General features: G+C 40.5%; 1 protein-coding gene across 3 annotated transcripts in view; it reads left to right on the top strand.

Moving 5' to 3' along the window:
* dcbld2 (discoidin, CUB and LCCL domain containing 2) overlaps positions 1-17,792 on the top strand; it is a 93,324-nt gene that overhangs the window by 23,788 nt on the left and 51,744 nt on the right. For all 3 annotated transcript variants that reach the window (XM_035409250.1, XM_035409251.1, XM_035409252.1), the window contains exons 2-5: positions 446-670; positions 1,105-1,242; positions 11,521-11,572; positions 11,849-11,921. In XM_035409250.1, the coding sequence (XP_035265141.1) occupies positions 446-670; positions 1,105-1,242; positions 11,521-11,572; positions 11,849-11,921 (488 nt within the window). The remainder of the gene's footprint in view (positions 1-445; positions 671-1,104; positions 1,243-11,520; positions 11,573-11,848; positions 11,922-17,792) is intronic.

Genomic DNA, 17,792 nt, shown 5'->3' with positions numbered 1-17,792 from the left:
GTTGCAGGCCTGAATGGCAAGAATGGATGTAGGCCTACATTTACAAATGAAATGAAGTTGACCAGACAAAACATGAAATATCTTGTGTTCATACTGTCTGCAATGAAATACAAGTCAAAGTAAATTTAGAAATCACTGCTTTCTTTTTTTTAATTTGAATTTTCCATACCGTCCCAACTTTTTCCGAGTTGGGTTTGTACATGTTGTCTGTAAAACCTTTTTTTTTAATAAAGAAAAAAAACTGTTCTTAATTTGATAGCAGAGGTTGCAGCAATGACAGCATATTGTGAATATAACTGAGTATTCCATATTTGGTAGAAAATCCAAATTTCAGAATGTTGTACTTTTCCAGGTTAGATTAAATGTTGGTAGCGCTGAAGCCATAACAATCAAGCTTGAAGTTCTATGGTCTAACCCTATATTGGTTTTACCTGCACATTTTTAGGGGATGGCTGCGGTAACACCTTTCTGGGTCCCAGCAGCGGCACACTGTCCTCTATCAACTACCCCCAGACATACCCCAACCACACAGTATGTGAGTGGGAGATCCGAGTGCCCCCCCAGAAGAGGGTCCACTTCAAATTTGCAGACTTTGACATTGAGGACTCAGACTGCCACTTCAACTATCTGAGGATCTACAATGGCATTGGGACCAGCCGAGCTGAGATTGGTGAGTGCCCAGGAGGTACATACTCAGATACTCACCTCCTGTGTTCCTTCTGTCTTCTATTCTTAATGACTACAGTAGGTTCTGGCTAATAACAGTTTCCAGTGTTATATTACAGTCTAGAAGATCCATTTCCACAGTATTGTCCTTGGTTAGGTCTCCTTAATGAACTTTCTGAAGATTCATGGAATTGGAATACTCTGGCTTCAACAGTAGGGACGTAGAACCTCTTCTATTTTTTCAAGTTGACAGAAGAGGACATCTGCTATTGCCTTCCTGCTATAGTTACCCTCCAGCTATGCTTCAGCATGCACTTGGCATAAATGCACCTAAATATTTATATTGTTACAGTGTTATCATTATCTCCATCCCTGGAGTGAATAAATGGCTGTTAATTATGGTTTTCCTGACCTTCTTCCTCATATCCTCTGCTTCAGTGAAGTACTGTGGACTAGGCCTGCAGGTTCCTGAGCTAATCCAATCCAGTGGGAATGAGGTCACAGTCCAGTTCATGAGTGGGGTACACAAGTCTGGTCGTGGCTTCTTCCTGTCCTACTCGACAACTGAGCACACAGGTATGAGATGCTAGCTTTACTGCCATGCTACACACAACTGCTCATAAACAGCTCTGGGTTGCATTCGGTGAACAAACTGGGCTTTGTTTGGGGGGTTGGGTTTGTTTGGGGGCTTGGGGAAAATTTTCCTTTTCTCAGAAGTGGTGGCTGTTATATGTAGGTGCTGCTTTTACAGAACTGCACAAATTTAATAATGTTTGTCCCCTTTCAGAGGATTAATCCAGATATAAAAAGCTATTTATCGGAGCTGGTTTGAATAAATCTAAAGCCAGCAAGGATTTATCTTTCATTTAACTGGAGGGGAGAAAGAAGATACGATATCAAACAAAACACAAGGTGGGGAATAAAACACAGTCTGTAAAGGAAGATGGAGGCTTTGATAGTAGACCAGTCATGAAGTGATAGAGAGAGAGGCATAGCTACAGGGCCCCCTCTGTTACTTTCTTTCCCTTTCACTCTTTCTCGATTTTCCTACTCTACCATATTCTACTTTCTTCTGATATCCTAACCCATCCGCTCATTCATTAGCGTGTATCACTTCATCATTGCCAGTGTCAGAGGCCTTGCGCAGGAAGCATCAGGTGACTGAGAGACATTCCATTAGCTGAAGATTGATGCTGCATTAGCAATGGCGAGGGCTAGGTTATTGAGTGACGTGTCTGTCAGCTGGTGGGGGAAAATACACTGGTGGTTTGAAGTAAGATTGTGTGTGCGTGTGCGTGTATGCACGTCAGTCTGTTTGTGTGTCAGTGTGTGTGTATATCTGTCTGTGTGTTTGGCGGGGGGGGAGTGGGAAGGTAGGGGGTTGATCAGTGAGCATGTAAATGCAGTGCATCCAGCAGAACTGGCTCAGCTTATTAAAGCCTTTAGCAGTGCAGGGGCCAGTCCTCGGGAGGAGAGTGCTGCCAGATTGTGGGAATGGCAAAGAGTGCTGGCAGAACTATTTAAGAGTTTTAGGGTCTGAAACAAGCATGGATGTACTGATCAGCTGTGCATCTGATCACCAGAATGCAGGGCATTCTGCACGACTGTGCAGCCAGACTAGTGGTGTCATCACCACATTGGAGCTCTGGTCTTGTTCAGCTTTTGTTATTCATTTGCTTGTTACAATTAATTTTCAGAAGATTCATGGAATTGGAATGCTCTGGCTTCCAATGTTGAGAATACAGAGCTGTATATCTGGTTGGTCTGTAGAATATGTGATGGTGGTGTGGAAACAAAAGCAGAGGCCTTCTGACCTCAAGTGTCTGTGATTCTGTATTTGCGTCATTATATTGAATAAAAATAAAGAACCAGGCATTCCATTAAGATGTTCTCAGAAGTGGACTGAAGTGAAAATCTTCTATATACTGTTGCCCTCCAGTTATGATTCATCAAACCCTTGGCAAAAATAGATCTGTTGTCAGTGGCTTGAAGTGATACAGTTGGTGATATCTGGACGTTTGAGTGGATTTTGGCCAACACCTGTTATGGGGTCAGGGGTTAGATGGCACAATGAACCACTGGGAGACAGCTGTGAGTGAAGGCTATTTCCTGGATTAGGATTCTGTGATGAAGTTTGTGATGAACCGATCACATCATTTAGTCATTCTTCAGCTAACCAAATACCAAATGGTATGATGTAGACACTTTTGTTTCTGTACAAAATCTCTGCTTCTATCATCATTGTGTGACTTTCATAGTGAGATCACTAGACTCATTGGAGCAACAAAGACAACCACATGCTGGCTCTCATTTAGGAAATCATTGTTAGTTACCTCACATGGGTTGGGATCCTTTAATAATGTACATAATGGAATTATAAAATGTGTGAATTTCAAGTTGTACATTTCCTGTTTTTTATAATATTTCATCACAGTAATAAAATAAAGCAGACTGCTAAGACTCTGCATCACTGCATTATTTATGATAGATGCCAGTGTAGCTAAGTGCACTTATAATAAGTGAGTTTGGGCTCCATTTTTTCAGAAGCTGTTTGTAAAATTTGGCATTTGTAGGTTGGATTTTTGGAGGCTTGTTTTAAAAATGTGGTTGCTTATAGAAGCAGGGATTACCACCATTTTGATGCCAAATTTGGATTGTTGAAAATGTAATGTCTGTGGATTATGCTAAAAGCCCCATTGGCTTTAACAGAATTGTTGTCAGTTTCCTTCCATTCTCAAAAGTTCCTCCGTACCCCCCCTCCACAGAAATCTCACACATGACTTGAACATCCTAAAGTCCACCTGAGTTTCAGTGACCCAGGGGATGACATAGACATAATAACATGAAATAATCCACTATATACAAAATTTGGGCTGCCAATGTAGCAAAAGCAAAATGTATTATAACATGAATGCAACAAAGCAATGGAATGATCATAAACACTAATGCCAAGCCACATTGTCATACCTGGCCATACATTGCCATAACTGGTTGTAGGTTTCAGGTTTCATAACCTGTAGAAGACAAATACCTTAATCTCTGAAGTGGCAGATTATTTTTGCCCTCAAGACAGACAGAAAAACAAAATGAGTTTTTTTGCAGGATCCCTGTTTTTTTTTTTTTTAGCAAACTAACAAAGTGCACAAAAAGTAAAAGAAAATCACTTCACGTACACTGCAATGTACCCTACACAAAAACACTAAAGAAGGGTAATACGAGACTGGACTAAACTCCAAAAACCAAAAACGAGTGAGCACATGAGAGAACAATCATGCAGGCAGGTATGGGTTGTTTTATCTCCTGGAATGCAAGTTACAAAGGTGTGCTTCACCTACTGGCAGAGAGATACAGCCTCAAAAAGAAATGCAAAGCTGGGGAGAAAAGACAAAAGAGCGTAACACCCCCACCCATTGAGAATGCCTGTGTAAGACAGCAAATTATTGTCATTAAGTCATGAAGTCTTAACAGGGCAACAGTGAGAATGTCATATCAGCTGTAGAAGTGCTGAACGTCCACCTTATAAACCTACAAAAATAAAGTCAACCGCATGAGACGTTGGTTAGTGTTACAAGTACAATAAAGAAAAGCAAGCAGGGTATAATGGTCCTAGCTGAAGTGTCAAGTGACACTTTTTCACAGAATACCCCTTTATTGTTTATATGTTGCATTTAAAAAAATGTATATTGGTATTTCTGTATTTTACCTACAGGCATTGTCATTTTTTAACATACTGTAGCTCCTTGGCTTGGTTCAGCATATCACTATCGTGTTGTTTCCATTATGCTTAGTGATGCATTCACAGAAGCCAGACAACGGAAGGCATTCTCTCGGACATCCTGGTGTGCCATAGAGTACCAGGCTGGAGAGTAACCACAAAGACCAACCTCAAGCACGGCAGTCAGGTTTATGTGCTGATTTGGGGCATTTTTTGCCTTGCGCAGTTCTTTAAAGCTGTATATAAATGAACCAGCTTGTTAATTAAATCCTGCCGTACATTAATTTTGAGGGTTGAGCCCCCTGTGCCCTTTAGCTTTTGCCTACCCCCTCCAACTCCATCAGCAAAAAATACAAAGGGGCTTTTTTTGTCCATATTAATATGGACCTTGTTAGACACAGTGGGAGAGACCAGCTTTAGTGTACCCTTGAACCAAGTAGTCATAAACATTTAACAACACTAGACCAGTAAAACACAAGCTGTTGCTTCTGACCGTTGTTTGCATAGCAGATGCATAATGGGGATCAGGAACACACGCACATAAACACTCAAAGAATGCACAAAATTCACTCCTGGAATATTATGAAGATGTTTCAAAGGTTATTAAAAACGGATTTAAACAAATACTGCAGAATGTTAGTTAACTGGTTTATTTTGTCTTGTTACATTTTTGTGTGAGCACAGTTAATTGTGAGCTACAGCACATACAGTGAGAATATTCTAGCTATGTTAAAATTGTTCTTGTTCCCACGCTGTTTGTACATATGCATTCATATTAACACACATTTACTTACACACACACACATTTCCACATTCACATACACTAGCTCTCTCATACAGACAGTGTTGGGAATATGACTCAAGGCTGCCAGGATTTGGTTAGTGCAGTGGGCTCAGGAGGTACCATGCAGTGGGAAGCATCCTGTTATCAGGACTCTCTCCCAGGCAATGTGAGTGTAATTCTGGGGCAAGGGGGCAGAAAGAACTGTGGCTCAGATCACTGTCTCACTCACACATTCCCACAATCACAGAGCTGACTCCACTCTGGAAAATCATCCCCCTACTTCCCTGGACTTCTGAGGGCTTTCACACCGTACCTTCTGTCTCTAAAGCATTGCTTTATTAGGCATCTGGCATCCAAAAGCAACCACAGATATCTTCATTGTATTGAGAATTTGTGATCACCTTGTTGTGCACTTTGTGCCATTGAATATCACTCACACAGTGTGGCTATGAGTCATATTGCTGAGATACCATTCTGAACTCCCTGAATTGTCCCAAGAGCCAAGTCCCTCTACATTTACAGGGGTGGGAGGGTGGGTTTAATCCATACTGACATCATACAGAGATTGATGGTACAATTTATTGTATGGCTTGCTCTAAAGCGTTAATTCACTTCCTGTGAGTGGTAGATATTGGGTTACAGTGCTGTGCCGGGAGTGAGCTAGATACTAAGAGGCTAGATATGAAATGAACTGTCAGACCCCATCACGTTAGGAGTGTTATTTTAAAAGGGAAGATTAAAAAATCAAATGGAATTCTGGAGACCAGCAGCTCTCTTGAAGTCATACCTGCTGGTGAAAACCTTTCTTTGTGATGCCGTGGTATGGGCTGTTTTCATTGATGTCACCAGTGAGGTGAGTAGAGGAAGTGAATGAGACCATGGTGACCAGTTCTCCATTTTTCCCAGGTAGAGTCAATTTATAGTCCCAGTGTATTGCAGTAAAAGTGCTAAAATGTAGCAAGTGTCACAGTGGACCACTTTTCTGAATGGATACATTCTCTGACTCCATTGATTCTCTGACTCCATTGACATTCTTTTTTTGTCCTGGGTTTAACAAATGGAGGCTGCTCAGACTCCTGCTAATGAATGAACTGCAGGTAAACCTATATGTGCTACAGCAGAGAAATCATGTGACATCAGGTCAGAATGGGCTGTGGAACGCAATGACTGTTACCCATATCTCAGACACTGCGGCAGCTGTCTCTCCCTGGAGGGCAAGCTGACATTTAGAGGGTCCCCTTCGTAACCTCATCCCACTGACCACCATAAACCATATTTCTATCAAACCAGTCAAATTCCTGACCCATGAACAAATGTAGTGAAGGTGGTCTGTTTAGGCTGGGTCATGTTGATTTGGTTTTTAGTTGGGAAGATTTTTTTTTTGTAGGTTTTGTATCATCCATACAGAAGGAGCACTGTCAAGTTCTGATCACACATCCCACCCCCACCCCTTTATGCGGTTCCTTGCCCCCCTGCATTGCCAAAGGGAACTGCAGATAGGCTCACAGGCTGTTGGTTTTCCTAAGTCAGAATCAACAGCAAACCCTGTGGATCTCAGTGCAGTGATACTCAACTGAGTCACTCTTCTGTATCATACTTTCCTTTCTTGCATTTAATTTTAGCCAGTGTAAACTATTTAACCTTACTAGTATTGCTAATATGTACCATTTCCCTGTTGTGTATGTTCTGTTGCATTGTGCTAAATCTATAGATGAAGAAGGGTGTAGCTCTCACTCAGGTGACAGTTTTAGCAACACAGGGGAGTGAAATAGTCTGAACCAAACCACACAAAAATTTTAAAACCTCACACCAAAGAATTTTGAATATGAATCCTGGACAAAAAAATTTCACTTATATGATAAGGTTTTTGGATCTTCATGTTAACTTTATGGATGAATTGGCATGTATGTTTGGTGGTTACTTGACATGGAAGCCAGTGCAGTAAGTCTGCATTCCATTGCTTTGTAGCCCTTCCTCGCAGGCTATTTGGCAGGAATTTGAAACTGCCTGTCATGAGAAGGCCAGGGGTTTGGGGGCTACTGAGACCCCATCAGGGTCCGGAGCTATGCACCAAGTGGGGGACTCCCTCCCCCAGTAGAAATTAATGCACTAGCATTTGAATCATATTTAGAGGTAGATAAAAGGTATTTTTTCTGGAAACACTTTCTTTTTATTTGAGGTATATATTTATGTATTTGGACTTAGATGGGAATTTCACTTTATAACACTTCTGGGGTCATTTTCACACGTGCCCGGGCTTTTGTGTGCACCCCAGACAGTTTTTAGGTTGCTTGCTTCAATATTTAGATATTTAGATATACCCGTGTAAACAAACCCCCCCCATCCAATAGAAGCCCATTCAACATCAAACTCCACGTTAGACTCATTGTAAACACACGTCCCTGCTTCTCATGATTGATATTGTCCTTCTAATGAATGTGTCGCCCTTAATTTTTTGATTAGTTATTTCATTTTAAATGTCTAATTTTGGAAACAAAGACCTATTTTTTAGCGCAAGTCCACATAGTAGTACGGTTTCCGTTTTCTTCTTTTTGTTCGATTTCGAGAAGTGAAGCAAAACATTCCGTTAACTTAGCGTTGAAATCGAACAAACTAACGTCTGCTAGCTTTTGTTTGATGCGATATCGGTGTAATAATGAGGTGCATTATACCCGGTTGTTATAATGCCCCCGTTAAACTTGCCTTGAAAGCACATTTTCATAGTTTTCCACGCGATGCAACTTTGTGCCAGACATGGCTGGATGTAATCAGACACCCCAACATAACAGCCAAAGAAGTTCGCAAATGAGGACTAAGGGTATGCAGCGACCACTTTGAAGCCACCGACTACCAAGGCGACTGTCTGAAGCCTGGAGCTGTACCAACCGTTTTCCCATCGTTAGTCGAACCGCTCGAGGTAGGTACTAAGCGGGCTGGCTAACGCTATCGCGTCTGTTTGTGATACATAGGATGTCTACGGTAACAGTTAGACAGCTTGCTGGCTGTTGTTATAGGGTTGCCACCATCCATTTATTTCATCCTCAGACATTTTCGGTTTCGCTAGCTAGTAGTAATACAACACTATTTATACGACCAACCTAATGTTATTGTCTGCAGGTACGCCCACATCAGAAGTCGCGCAATGATATGCATCCTCGAGTTCGACAATCAACTGCCTGGGTATACTTCCTGTATTTGTAAAGGAAAGCAACAAAACAGCGTAAAATATTAACATAATGAAATAACTAATTGAAAGATGAAGGGTGACATTCATTAGAAGGACGATATCAGTCATGAGAAGCAGGGACGTGTGTTTACAATGAGTCTAACGTGGAGTTGATGTTGAAGGGGCTTCTTTTGGATGGATGGGGGGCGGGGGGTGTATATATCTAAATATTGAAGCAAGGAACCTAAAAACTGTCTGGGGTGCACACAAAAGCCCGGGTAGGTGTGAAAATTACAAAAGTTTTTCAAAGTTTTGAAAATAAAAGCATGCACGTTTATTTCAGTGACTTTTCAGTTTTCCCTATCTGAAATTACATTACATTACATTACAGGCATTTGGCAGACGCTCTTATCCAGAGCGACGTACAACAAAGTGTATAACCATAACCAGGAACAAGTATGACGAAACCCCTAGAGAGAAGTACCGGTCCAAGTACAGGGAACAACCGCATAGTTCAAAATACTACAGTTCGAAATACTACAAGTACACTATTAACTAGCATGTAAAACATATCAGAGCTTGGGAAAATATGAAATATTATTTTGAAAGTGAGAGCAATTTTATTTTCTAAACTTTTTACAAAATACCCTAGTGAATCAAAACTTGTTTGTTTTTGGAAATTAGATCTGTTTATATTCATGATCTTTTTAAAGTTATGTTGATAGCTAGCTTTTAAAATGATATCGATGTAATAGTAACTAGCATATAATGTAAAATTTAAAACTCTTTGCAACTGGTAATGGTGTGAATTTACTAGCCACTACAGTTACACTTAAAGAGTAGTGATCATCTAAAACATAGGACACTGGTCTAAATTGAAGAACCATAAAAGCAAGTATTATAAAAACTCAAAATAAGAGGAGATGGGGGGGTGGGGGGTGGTTTGGGGGCATGGTACCCCATGAAAGGCTTTTTTCTGAAATCACTCTGAAATGGTTCGTGGGATTTATGAGAAGAGAACATTACATGGTCTGTCTTAATTAGGAGTCAAAATGTATGTTCGGAAAAATTACCCCTGGATTTACAGTAACATAGCTTTGTAACAAATGCAAAGACATAACCCAGTGTTTCCCACAGGATTTTGGAATACTGTGACGGGGACCCTGGACCCTCTAGGGGGGTCCAGGGGCATGTCCACCCAAGATTTTTAAAAAAAAATTTAATGCATCAATCTGGTGCACATTCATAGGAAAATTAAGAGGCCAGATCTGTAAAGAATTTTGTGCGGTGATCAATCATATCCAATCATAAACCCATGCAGTTCAATAAACTCATGCACCTTTTAAGATGCTTGAGCTTACATTTGACCCATCAAAGAAACTAAGTGTTGTACTGGTTTGTTTAAGTATTTGGAATCGCGCTCTAATGTTGCAGTAAAAAATATGGCACCGCCTGCTGTGTCAGATTTAGAGATCACATTCAACTAAAATCTGGGTGGTGATTGAAATTTAACTTATCAGGGACACCATTTCTACACCAAAAAATGGCTCTTTTCAACCTCAAATAGCTAAAATGTTTAATCAACAGGTTCCAATTAGAGATTATCTGTAAGATATGTTCCAACAACATGAACATCTGGTGTCAACATTCATCTTTTAACAGTACTTAAACTTTATTAACATTCAACAGTTTTGAAAAAATTTTTATAGTTAACATAATACTTATCAGAGTAGAGATATAGCTTTTTCAACTAACTGCTAGAAATCATCTGGCCTAGTAGTACAGTATACAGTTAGTGTGTAGCTAACGTTAATTGTTTTAAATTAATAGAACATTGCAACCGCTTTGTTGCATTCATATTGATGTAGCAAATGTTACCTCAGAGAACAGGCTGCTGTATCTACCTTGGCCAGCTGCTAATTATTTATATTCCAGCGCAAACCGTATCAGTCCCTCACGTAATAGACATAACGTTAGGCTTCACAGTCGGATGCAGACAGCTTTGCTAACTTGATGCTGGAAATAATGTTTTAAACCATTGTAACCACGTTCACATCGATGTAGCTAGCAAATAGATAATGAAACCATTGTAACCACATACACATTGATGTAGCTAGCAAATAGATATTTAACTCCAACATTGTTGCCTCCTCAGAAAAGCCTATGTTCAGGACCGATGGCTTGCGGAAGTTCAGATGCATACATTTCAACCAGTCATTTTGATTGGTGCACGGAAAAGGAACCTGTCATTTTTTCAAAATGCCGATCAAAATGACTGTTGACCGGCACCTGCCTAACACTATGCTTCCCCGTGTTGAGCTCCAACTGTAACAGTCTTTCTTCTTCTTTATTGTCCCCCACACCACTTAGATCTTAAGCTTATCTTATAGGTTGGGGAAACTTTTAATCTTAGCTTAAAAGTAAGGGAAACTCTATTCAAATTGTGGTTATATTCCCCAGAAGTGATAATTGATTGCATTCTTAATAATTCAGTTTCTTTCAGTTTCTTAATGAAATTTGTACCATTCCCCAAAAATATGTGGCATGACAAGCAACATGCACAAGTGACAAGAGCATCATTACATGTAGAAAGAATTTCACTGTTCTTAGGGTGTTTCAGACCCCAGCTAACTACACCCACTGAAAACCTGGTGTTTCACTGCAGGGGAAAGCAAGCCAAACTCAGCGCGAGCCTATCTATGTGTTTTTTTTTGTTTTTTTTCCAAGAATAATTTAAAATATTTTTGGCCTATTTGTGAATGCAATAAAAAAAAAACATACCAGCAAAGAATTCACTAATTTCAGTTTGCTGGACCTTTAACTGTTTTCATATCACCAATGTTAGGCATCAAGTAATTGTCCCCCACACTCAAATAAATGACAACATTGCAGCATTGGTAGACAATGTGTATTAATACAATAATACAATGTATTATTTACTTGTTCACTGTGGGCAGTGAAGGGAATGTTTCTTCTCAGTCACCACAAAGCCCTACAGACACTCATCAGAACATGGAAAACAGGGGGCTTTCAGCAGCGGAACCCAAAATTCAGTGCAGGGACACACTACATGGAGGAAGCTCTTTGTCCAACCACTGAGGTTTTCAGGTCTGTTTATGTGTAATCACACAAGTGGGGTTGTATCTTTATTATTTTATACATTTAATAATTTTATCCCTCTCTTTCCAGATCTGATCACTTGTCTTGACAAAGGAGTCAATTTCACAGAGCCAGAGTTCAGGTACAGTAAGATTTGTGATCTTTTTTCTACGTTGAATGTCACCAGTTCTATCGTTGATGAATCATGCCTGGGAGCTTACTGAGGCGATGAGACACACCACTGGAGGTCCATTTGAGTGTGAAGATTGGCGTATCTGAAATTTGAGAACTATGAGATGTATATAATAATAGTAATAATAATAATAATACTTATTATTATTATCACTCTAAAGAACATATAATCAATTTGATAACATTTTTTGTGTGTATAGATGGATGTTTTTCCATATCCTTTCAGTAAATTCTGTCCTGCTGGGTGCCAGGCAGTCTTTGGAGAGATTTCAGGAACAATCCCTCATGGATACAGAGATGTAAGTATTTCTTAAGTTTAATGGCAATGAAGCTTTAATTATTATATTCACTATGTTCTTGTCTGTGAGAGAAGAGACTGAGCCACTCAGTGCTTACTGCAGTGGATGGAATGGTCCTGCAGTATAGAGAGCAGTGCAGCTCCTTGGTGAGAGAACAGTTCAATGACACATCCCTTAGCTGGTGATATCCCACCCTCTTCCACCACCCCTCCCCAGCCCCCCAGAGGAATGTCTGCTGTAGCACCCCGGTATCTCCCCTCCCCCGCCTCGCAAAACTATGTGCTCAGTGTGTTCAGTGGGAAGGCTGGGGCAGGCCGCAGTCCAGTCCCGGAAGGTGCCAAGACTGTTTTTTCTCCCAGTGAGATCTCTCCCTAAATTAGGCCTTTCAATGAGCCTAAAGTACTCCCATCAGACCCTGTGATGCTGGACAACACCACAGATGCACTCTCTGGAGTTTGTGGAAGTGGAAATTAATTTTCTGAGAGACCTTTCTGCAAAAAAACTGTCTGATTGGTTCTAGCCAATGTTGTTTTAGCCAGTCTTAATTTATCTACAGTTGAAACCAAAAGTTTACATACACCAAGTTGACTGTCTCTTTAAACAGTCTGGAAGATTCTAGAAATTGATGTAATGATTTATTAGAAGCTTCTGATTGGCCAATTGTCATATTAAATCAAACTTTATTTATATAGCACATTTTGTACAAGGTTTTGCAATGCACTTCACAAAAAATAAAAAATAAAAATAAAATAAAATAGAATAAAATAACAAAATAAAATCAAGTAGGAAGAGTATTAGCAAATGTAAGAAAAAAAAAGTGATAAAATAAAAATTGTTCCTAGGTAAAGGCATGGTAAAAAGGTATGTTTTTAGTCCTTGTTTAAAAATGTCAACTGTTTGAGCTGTCCTCAGATCCTCAGGTAGGGTGTTCCAAAGCCTAGGGGGCATAGAAACTAAATGCCACCTCACCATTTTGTCCTGGTTTTACGAACAACTAAAAGACCGGAGCTAGAGGATCTGAGGGATCTGCCAGGAACATATCTTAAAAGCATGTCTGAAATATACTCAGGTGCAGTGCCACGTAAGGACTTAAAAACCAGTAAAAGAATCTTAGAATCGATCCTAAAACTGACTGGAAGCCGATGCAGAGACTTTAAAACAGCTGTGATATGTGCTCTCCTTCTGGTCCTAGTTAAGACCCTGGCGGCAGCATTCTGTATTAGTTGTTATCGACCTATTGTTTTTTTGGGTAGACCAGAAAGGAGTTACAGTAGTCCAACCTGATAGAGATAAAAGCATGCATAAGCCTCTCTGTGTCAGCTTGAGAGAAAAAAGGCCTGACCGTGGCAATATTTTTTAGATGATAAAAGGCAGCCTTAGTCACATTCGTAATATTGGTGTCAAAGTTCAGTTTATCAAAAATGACACCCAGGTTTTTAGCCTGTGGTTTGATATTTTTTTGTGACAATGATTTAAGTTGTGTCACCACTTTCTCTCTTGGGGCCTTTGCTCCGATCACTAGTATTTCAGTCTTGTCTTCGTTCAGCTGGAGGGAATGTTAGTGATACAGCTTATAAGGGTATCAATGTGGCTGAGATCGTCTGGCATGACCGAGACATACAGCTGGGTGTCATCTGCATAACTATGGAAGTTGATGCCATGCTTGCGGATGATAGCCCCTAATGGGATCTTATACAGACTGAATAGTAAAGGCCCTAAAATCGAGCCCTGGGGCACACCACATGTAATATGCACTTTCTCTGAATAGTGGCCACCGAGGGAAACAAAAAAATCACGGTTTATTAGGTAGGACCTAAACCAATTTAAAACTGCACCAGAAAGACTGTCCCAATTATGCAGTCTGTCAAGGAGGATCTCATGGTCAATGGTATGAAATGCCGCACTGAGGTCTAGCAGGACCAGGACAGAGAGTTTCTTGGCATCCAGATTGAATCTAAGATCATTTAAAACCTTAACTAGGGCTGTCTCTGTTCTGTGCCTGGCACGGAAACCAGATTACAATGGCAGTTTTAAGTGTAGTTGGGAAAAAGCCAGTCTGGAGCGAGTACTTGACAATATTTAGAACATCCCCTGATAAACAAGTAAAAACAGTGTTACCACTTTACTAAGCAGATCTTCATTAACCATGGTAAAAGAGTCTAGGGCAGTCATATTTAGGAGTTAATTGGGAGTTAATTGGCACCTGTGGCTGCTGTATTTAAGGGCCTACCTTTAGAGCCACTGCTTTTTTGCCCTTGATACCATGGAAGAATCCAAGCAACTCAGCCAAGACCTAGAACCGTACAGACACTGCATCATTTAGGAAGGATGCACAAATTAACTCCCAGTGCTGAACGAACTTTGGTCCACAAGGTTCAACTGAACCCCAAGACAACAACAAAGGAACTGGTGAAGGATTTGGAGGCATCAGGCACCAAAGTATCTACATCCACTATTAAGAGAAATCTACATTGCCATGTCCTGAAAGGATGTCACGCAAGGAAGAAGCCCTACTCCAAGACCGGCATGATAAAGCCAGAATGAAGTTTGCAGGTGATCACCAGGACGAAGATTTAGCCTTTTGGAGGAGTGTTCTCTGGTCAGATGAAACAAAAATGGAACTGTTTGTCCATAATGATCAGCGCTATGTATGGAGGTAAAAAGGGTGAGGCTTTTAATCCTAATAACACCATCCCAACTGTGAAGCATGGGGGTGACAGCATCATGCTGTGGGGGTGTTTTGCTGGAAAAAGGACTGGTGCACTTCAGAAAATTGATGGCATCATGAGGAAGGAGGATTATCTAGAAATACTGAAGCAACACCTCAAGACATCAGCTAGAAAGTTAAAATCAGCTAAAAACTGGGTCTGTCAGCAGGACAGTGATCCTAAGCATACCTCCAAAGTTGTAACAAAATGGCTGAAAGACAACAAAGTGAAAGTATTGGAGTGGCCGTCACAAGGCCCTGACCTGAATCCAGGGGTTAAATTGGGATTTGGGAGGTGGATGGACCCTGAGATTCGGTGGGAGGTGGATGAAAAAAGGTACAAACCAATGAATGTCTCAGCTCAAAATAGTTGTATCTTTAATGTATTGTGCACATAATTGTAATTAAGGAAAACAATGTTTTAAAAAGAATGTATACTATTTATGCAAGCTTTTACATAAAATATTTTAAGTTTATTGAGTGTCATTAATGCTGAGAATTTATTTTTACCCACGAAAATAATCGTCATCCTCCTCTTTTGTCCTCCCTTTCTTCCTCCTTTATCCATTTGTCTTAAACTGGTGAGGCGCAAAACTTTCCTTTGAAACATCATGCAAAAATCTGACTAATCAATTGGAAAGGGACACAGTGCTTCTTTGCATTGTGTTAGGGAGATCAAATGATAAATGCGATTTAGAAAATCAGTTTTAATCACTAAGCAGTGGCGGAATCTTCTCCTAATTTTCCTTGAGTATCAATACGATTAATCCTCAAAATAGGCTACTCAATACTATCATATATAGCCAGCTCTCCCCAAGTAGGCAGTTTTAGCGAGTAGCCTAGGCCTTATAGCCTACATTTATTTTCATTTGCACTACGAAATTGTGCACATTTTTAATCAACATTATTTGCGGATAGATGCACTTCTTTCTCCGCACTCATATTCATAGCAAATATCTGCAATGTGTAGATTGTAAACAAAATTGAATTGCAGGTTTTGTTTTTGCTGGTTATTCTGAAAACTAACACTGTAGATAACAGACTGGTGTATCTTGTTTGTTAAGTGTAGACTACTTGGTGATTAAAACGGATTTTTAACAGATACATTGAATTTATGATTTAATCCCCCTAACACTGTATGAAGACGCTGTGTGTTAGGCTACTTGCCATTTGATTAGTCCGATCGTTGGCACGCTTGATTATAAAGGAAAATTACTAATGAAAACAGGTTGTGATCAGTGATTAGCTTAAAGGAAAGTTTTGCGCCCCACCAATTTTCAGCTCACCAGTCGCCGCTGAATAAACCGTTAGGCCTATGTATGTGGGAAATATTCAATCCTAGTTTGCTGACCAGCAACCTGCTGATTTTCCTCATGCAATCAAAGTTGCCGTTAATAATAGCCGGCATTCGTGGGGGCAGTTTATTCATCTCTCTTTAAAATGTTGCATAGATGAAATTACATGGTAATGAAATTACATACCGTGTCCGCTTCCAAACAGTCAAGACAATCAATTATATTTTTCTTTCTGTCTATATAAATGACTGTTCTTCCTGAGTTTTTTTTCTTCTGATTTTTGATTGGTTGAGCGAGTAAGTGGCTAGAGGGAACACATGGACTGGAGCACACAAAAAATTGACTGGATTGTCATAGTTATTTGTAAAACTGCCGGTCAAAATTATTTATTTATTTACCAACACCTATGTCCACCCCCAATTTAACCCCTGCCTGAATTCCATAATGAAAAAGTGTGTCCGATCAAGGAGGCTCATAAACCTGACTGAGTTAGACCAGTTCTGTCAGGAGGAATGGGCAAAACATTTGGCAAAGTATAGTGAGAAACTTGCAGAACGCTACCCCAAGCATTTGATTCAAGTTAAGCAAATAAAAGGCAATGCCACCAAATACTAACAAAGTGTATGTAAACTTTTGACCCACTGAAAATCTGATATAGTACATAAAGGCTGAAATAAATCTGTCTCTTAGCTATTATTTTGAAATGACCTCATAGAAATAAAGTAGATACCCTAATTGACTTAATTTCATGTTACCATACATTTCCTGTGTTGAGTTTGAATGTCTTTAGCCTAGGTGTATGTAAACTTTTGGCCTCAACTGTACTGATGTACCACTTGAGAATTTTCCTTTTTGAATCATTGCCTACAGTTAGAAGCCTTAATGCACAAGATTGGGATTTCTCAGAAAGAACGTCCCTGGAAGTTTGGCTGATAGGATATGGGCCGGACATGTGAGGCTGCTTATCAGCTGACTTGGTTGCCTTTCCCTTCCTTTCCTTTTGGACAGTGAAGAATTAGGATCATGTCTCCTGTCCTGAACAGCCAGAGAATGTCTGCGCTTATATTCATGCACTGCATGCATGTCACCCACCTGCTGAGTCACATCACACCATCATATCCACATCTGGATTTGAGAGAGCATGTTCATCAGTCCATTTTTTGGTTACCACACAAAGGTCCGGCTCGGCCCTTCGTTCATGTGTGAGGTCATCATCAGAGAGCATCTGGGTGGTTACCTCATGCTTGGTTAGCGAGTCATGGCCAGGTCGCAGGGCTGGGCCACAGATGGCTAGACTCCTGTGAGTCAGTGTAGGGAGAGGTGAGATAATAATTTGGCTGGATACCCTGCTAATACAGTCCAGCTGCTGGATGTGGCCAGTCAAGTGCAGTCTGGCCAGTGAAATCTCTCTGATTTCTAACCCCCTGCCACATTCCCCGCTCTGTACTCTGTTATGGGATTGGATGTTATAGAGTGGACCAGAGATACTAAACTACTTCTGGTTTGGGGCCTGGACGCCCCTTAGTCTGGGGCTGTTTTTCATGGTTTGGGCTAGGCCCCTTAGTTCCAGTAAAGGCAAATCTTGATGCAATAACATTCTAGATGATTCTGTGCTTCCAACTTTGTGGTCTGAGGAAGGCCGTTTCCTTTTTCAGCATAACAATGCACCTGGGCACACAGCGAGTTTCATATGGAAATGGTTTTGTCAAGATCGGTGTGGAAGAACTTGACTGGCCTGCACAGAGCCCTGGCCTCAACACCTTTTTGATCAGTTGGAATGCCAACTGCGAGCCACGCCTAGTCGCCTAATCAGTGCCTGACCTCACTGGCTGAATGGAAGCAAATCCCTGTAGCAATGCTCCAACATCT

Source organism: Anguilla anguilla, chromosome 3 (genome assembly GCF_013347855.1).
Source record: "Anguilla anguilla isolate fAngAng1 chromosome 3, fAngAng1.pri, whole genome shotgun sequence".
Classification (NCBI taxonomy): domain Eukaryota; kingdom Metazoa; phylum Chordata; class Actinopteri; order Anguilliformes; family Anguillidae; genus Anguilla; species Anguilla anguilla.
Note: the sequence above shows the minus strand (reverse complement) of the source record. Positions and strands in the feature narration are given on the sequence as shown.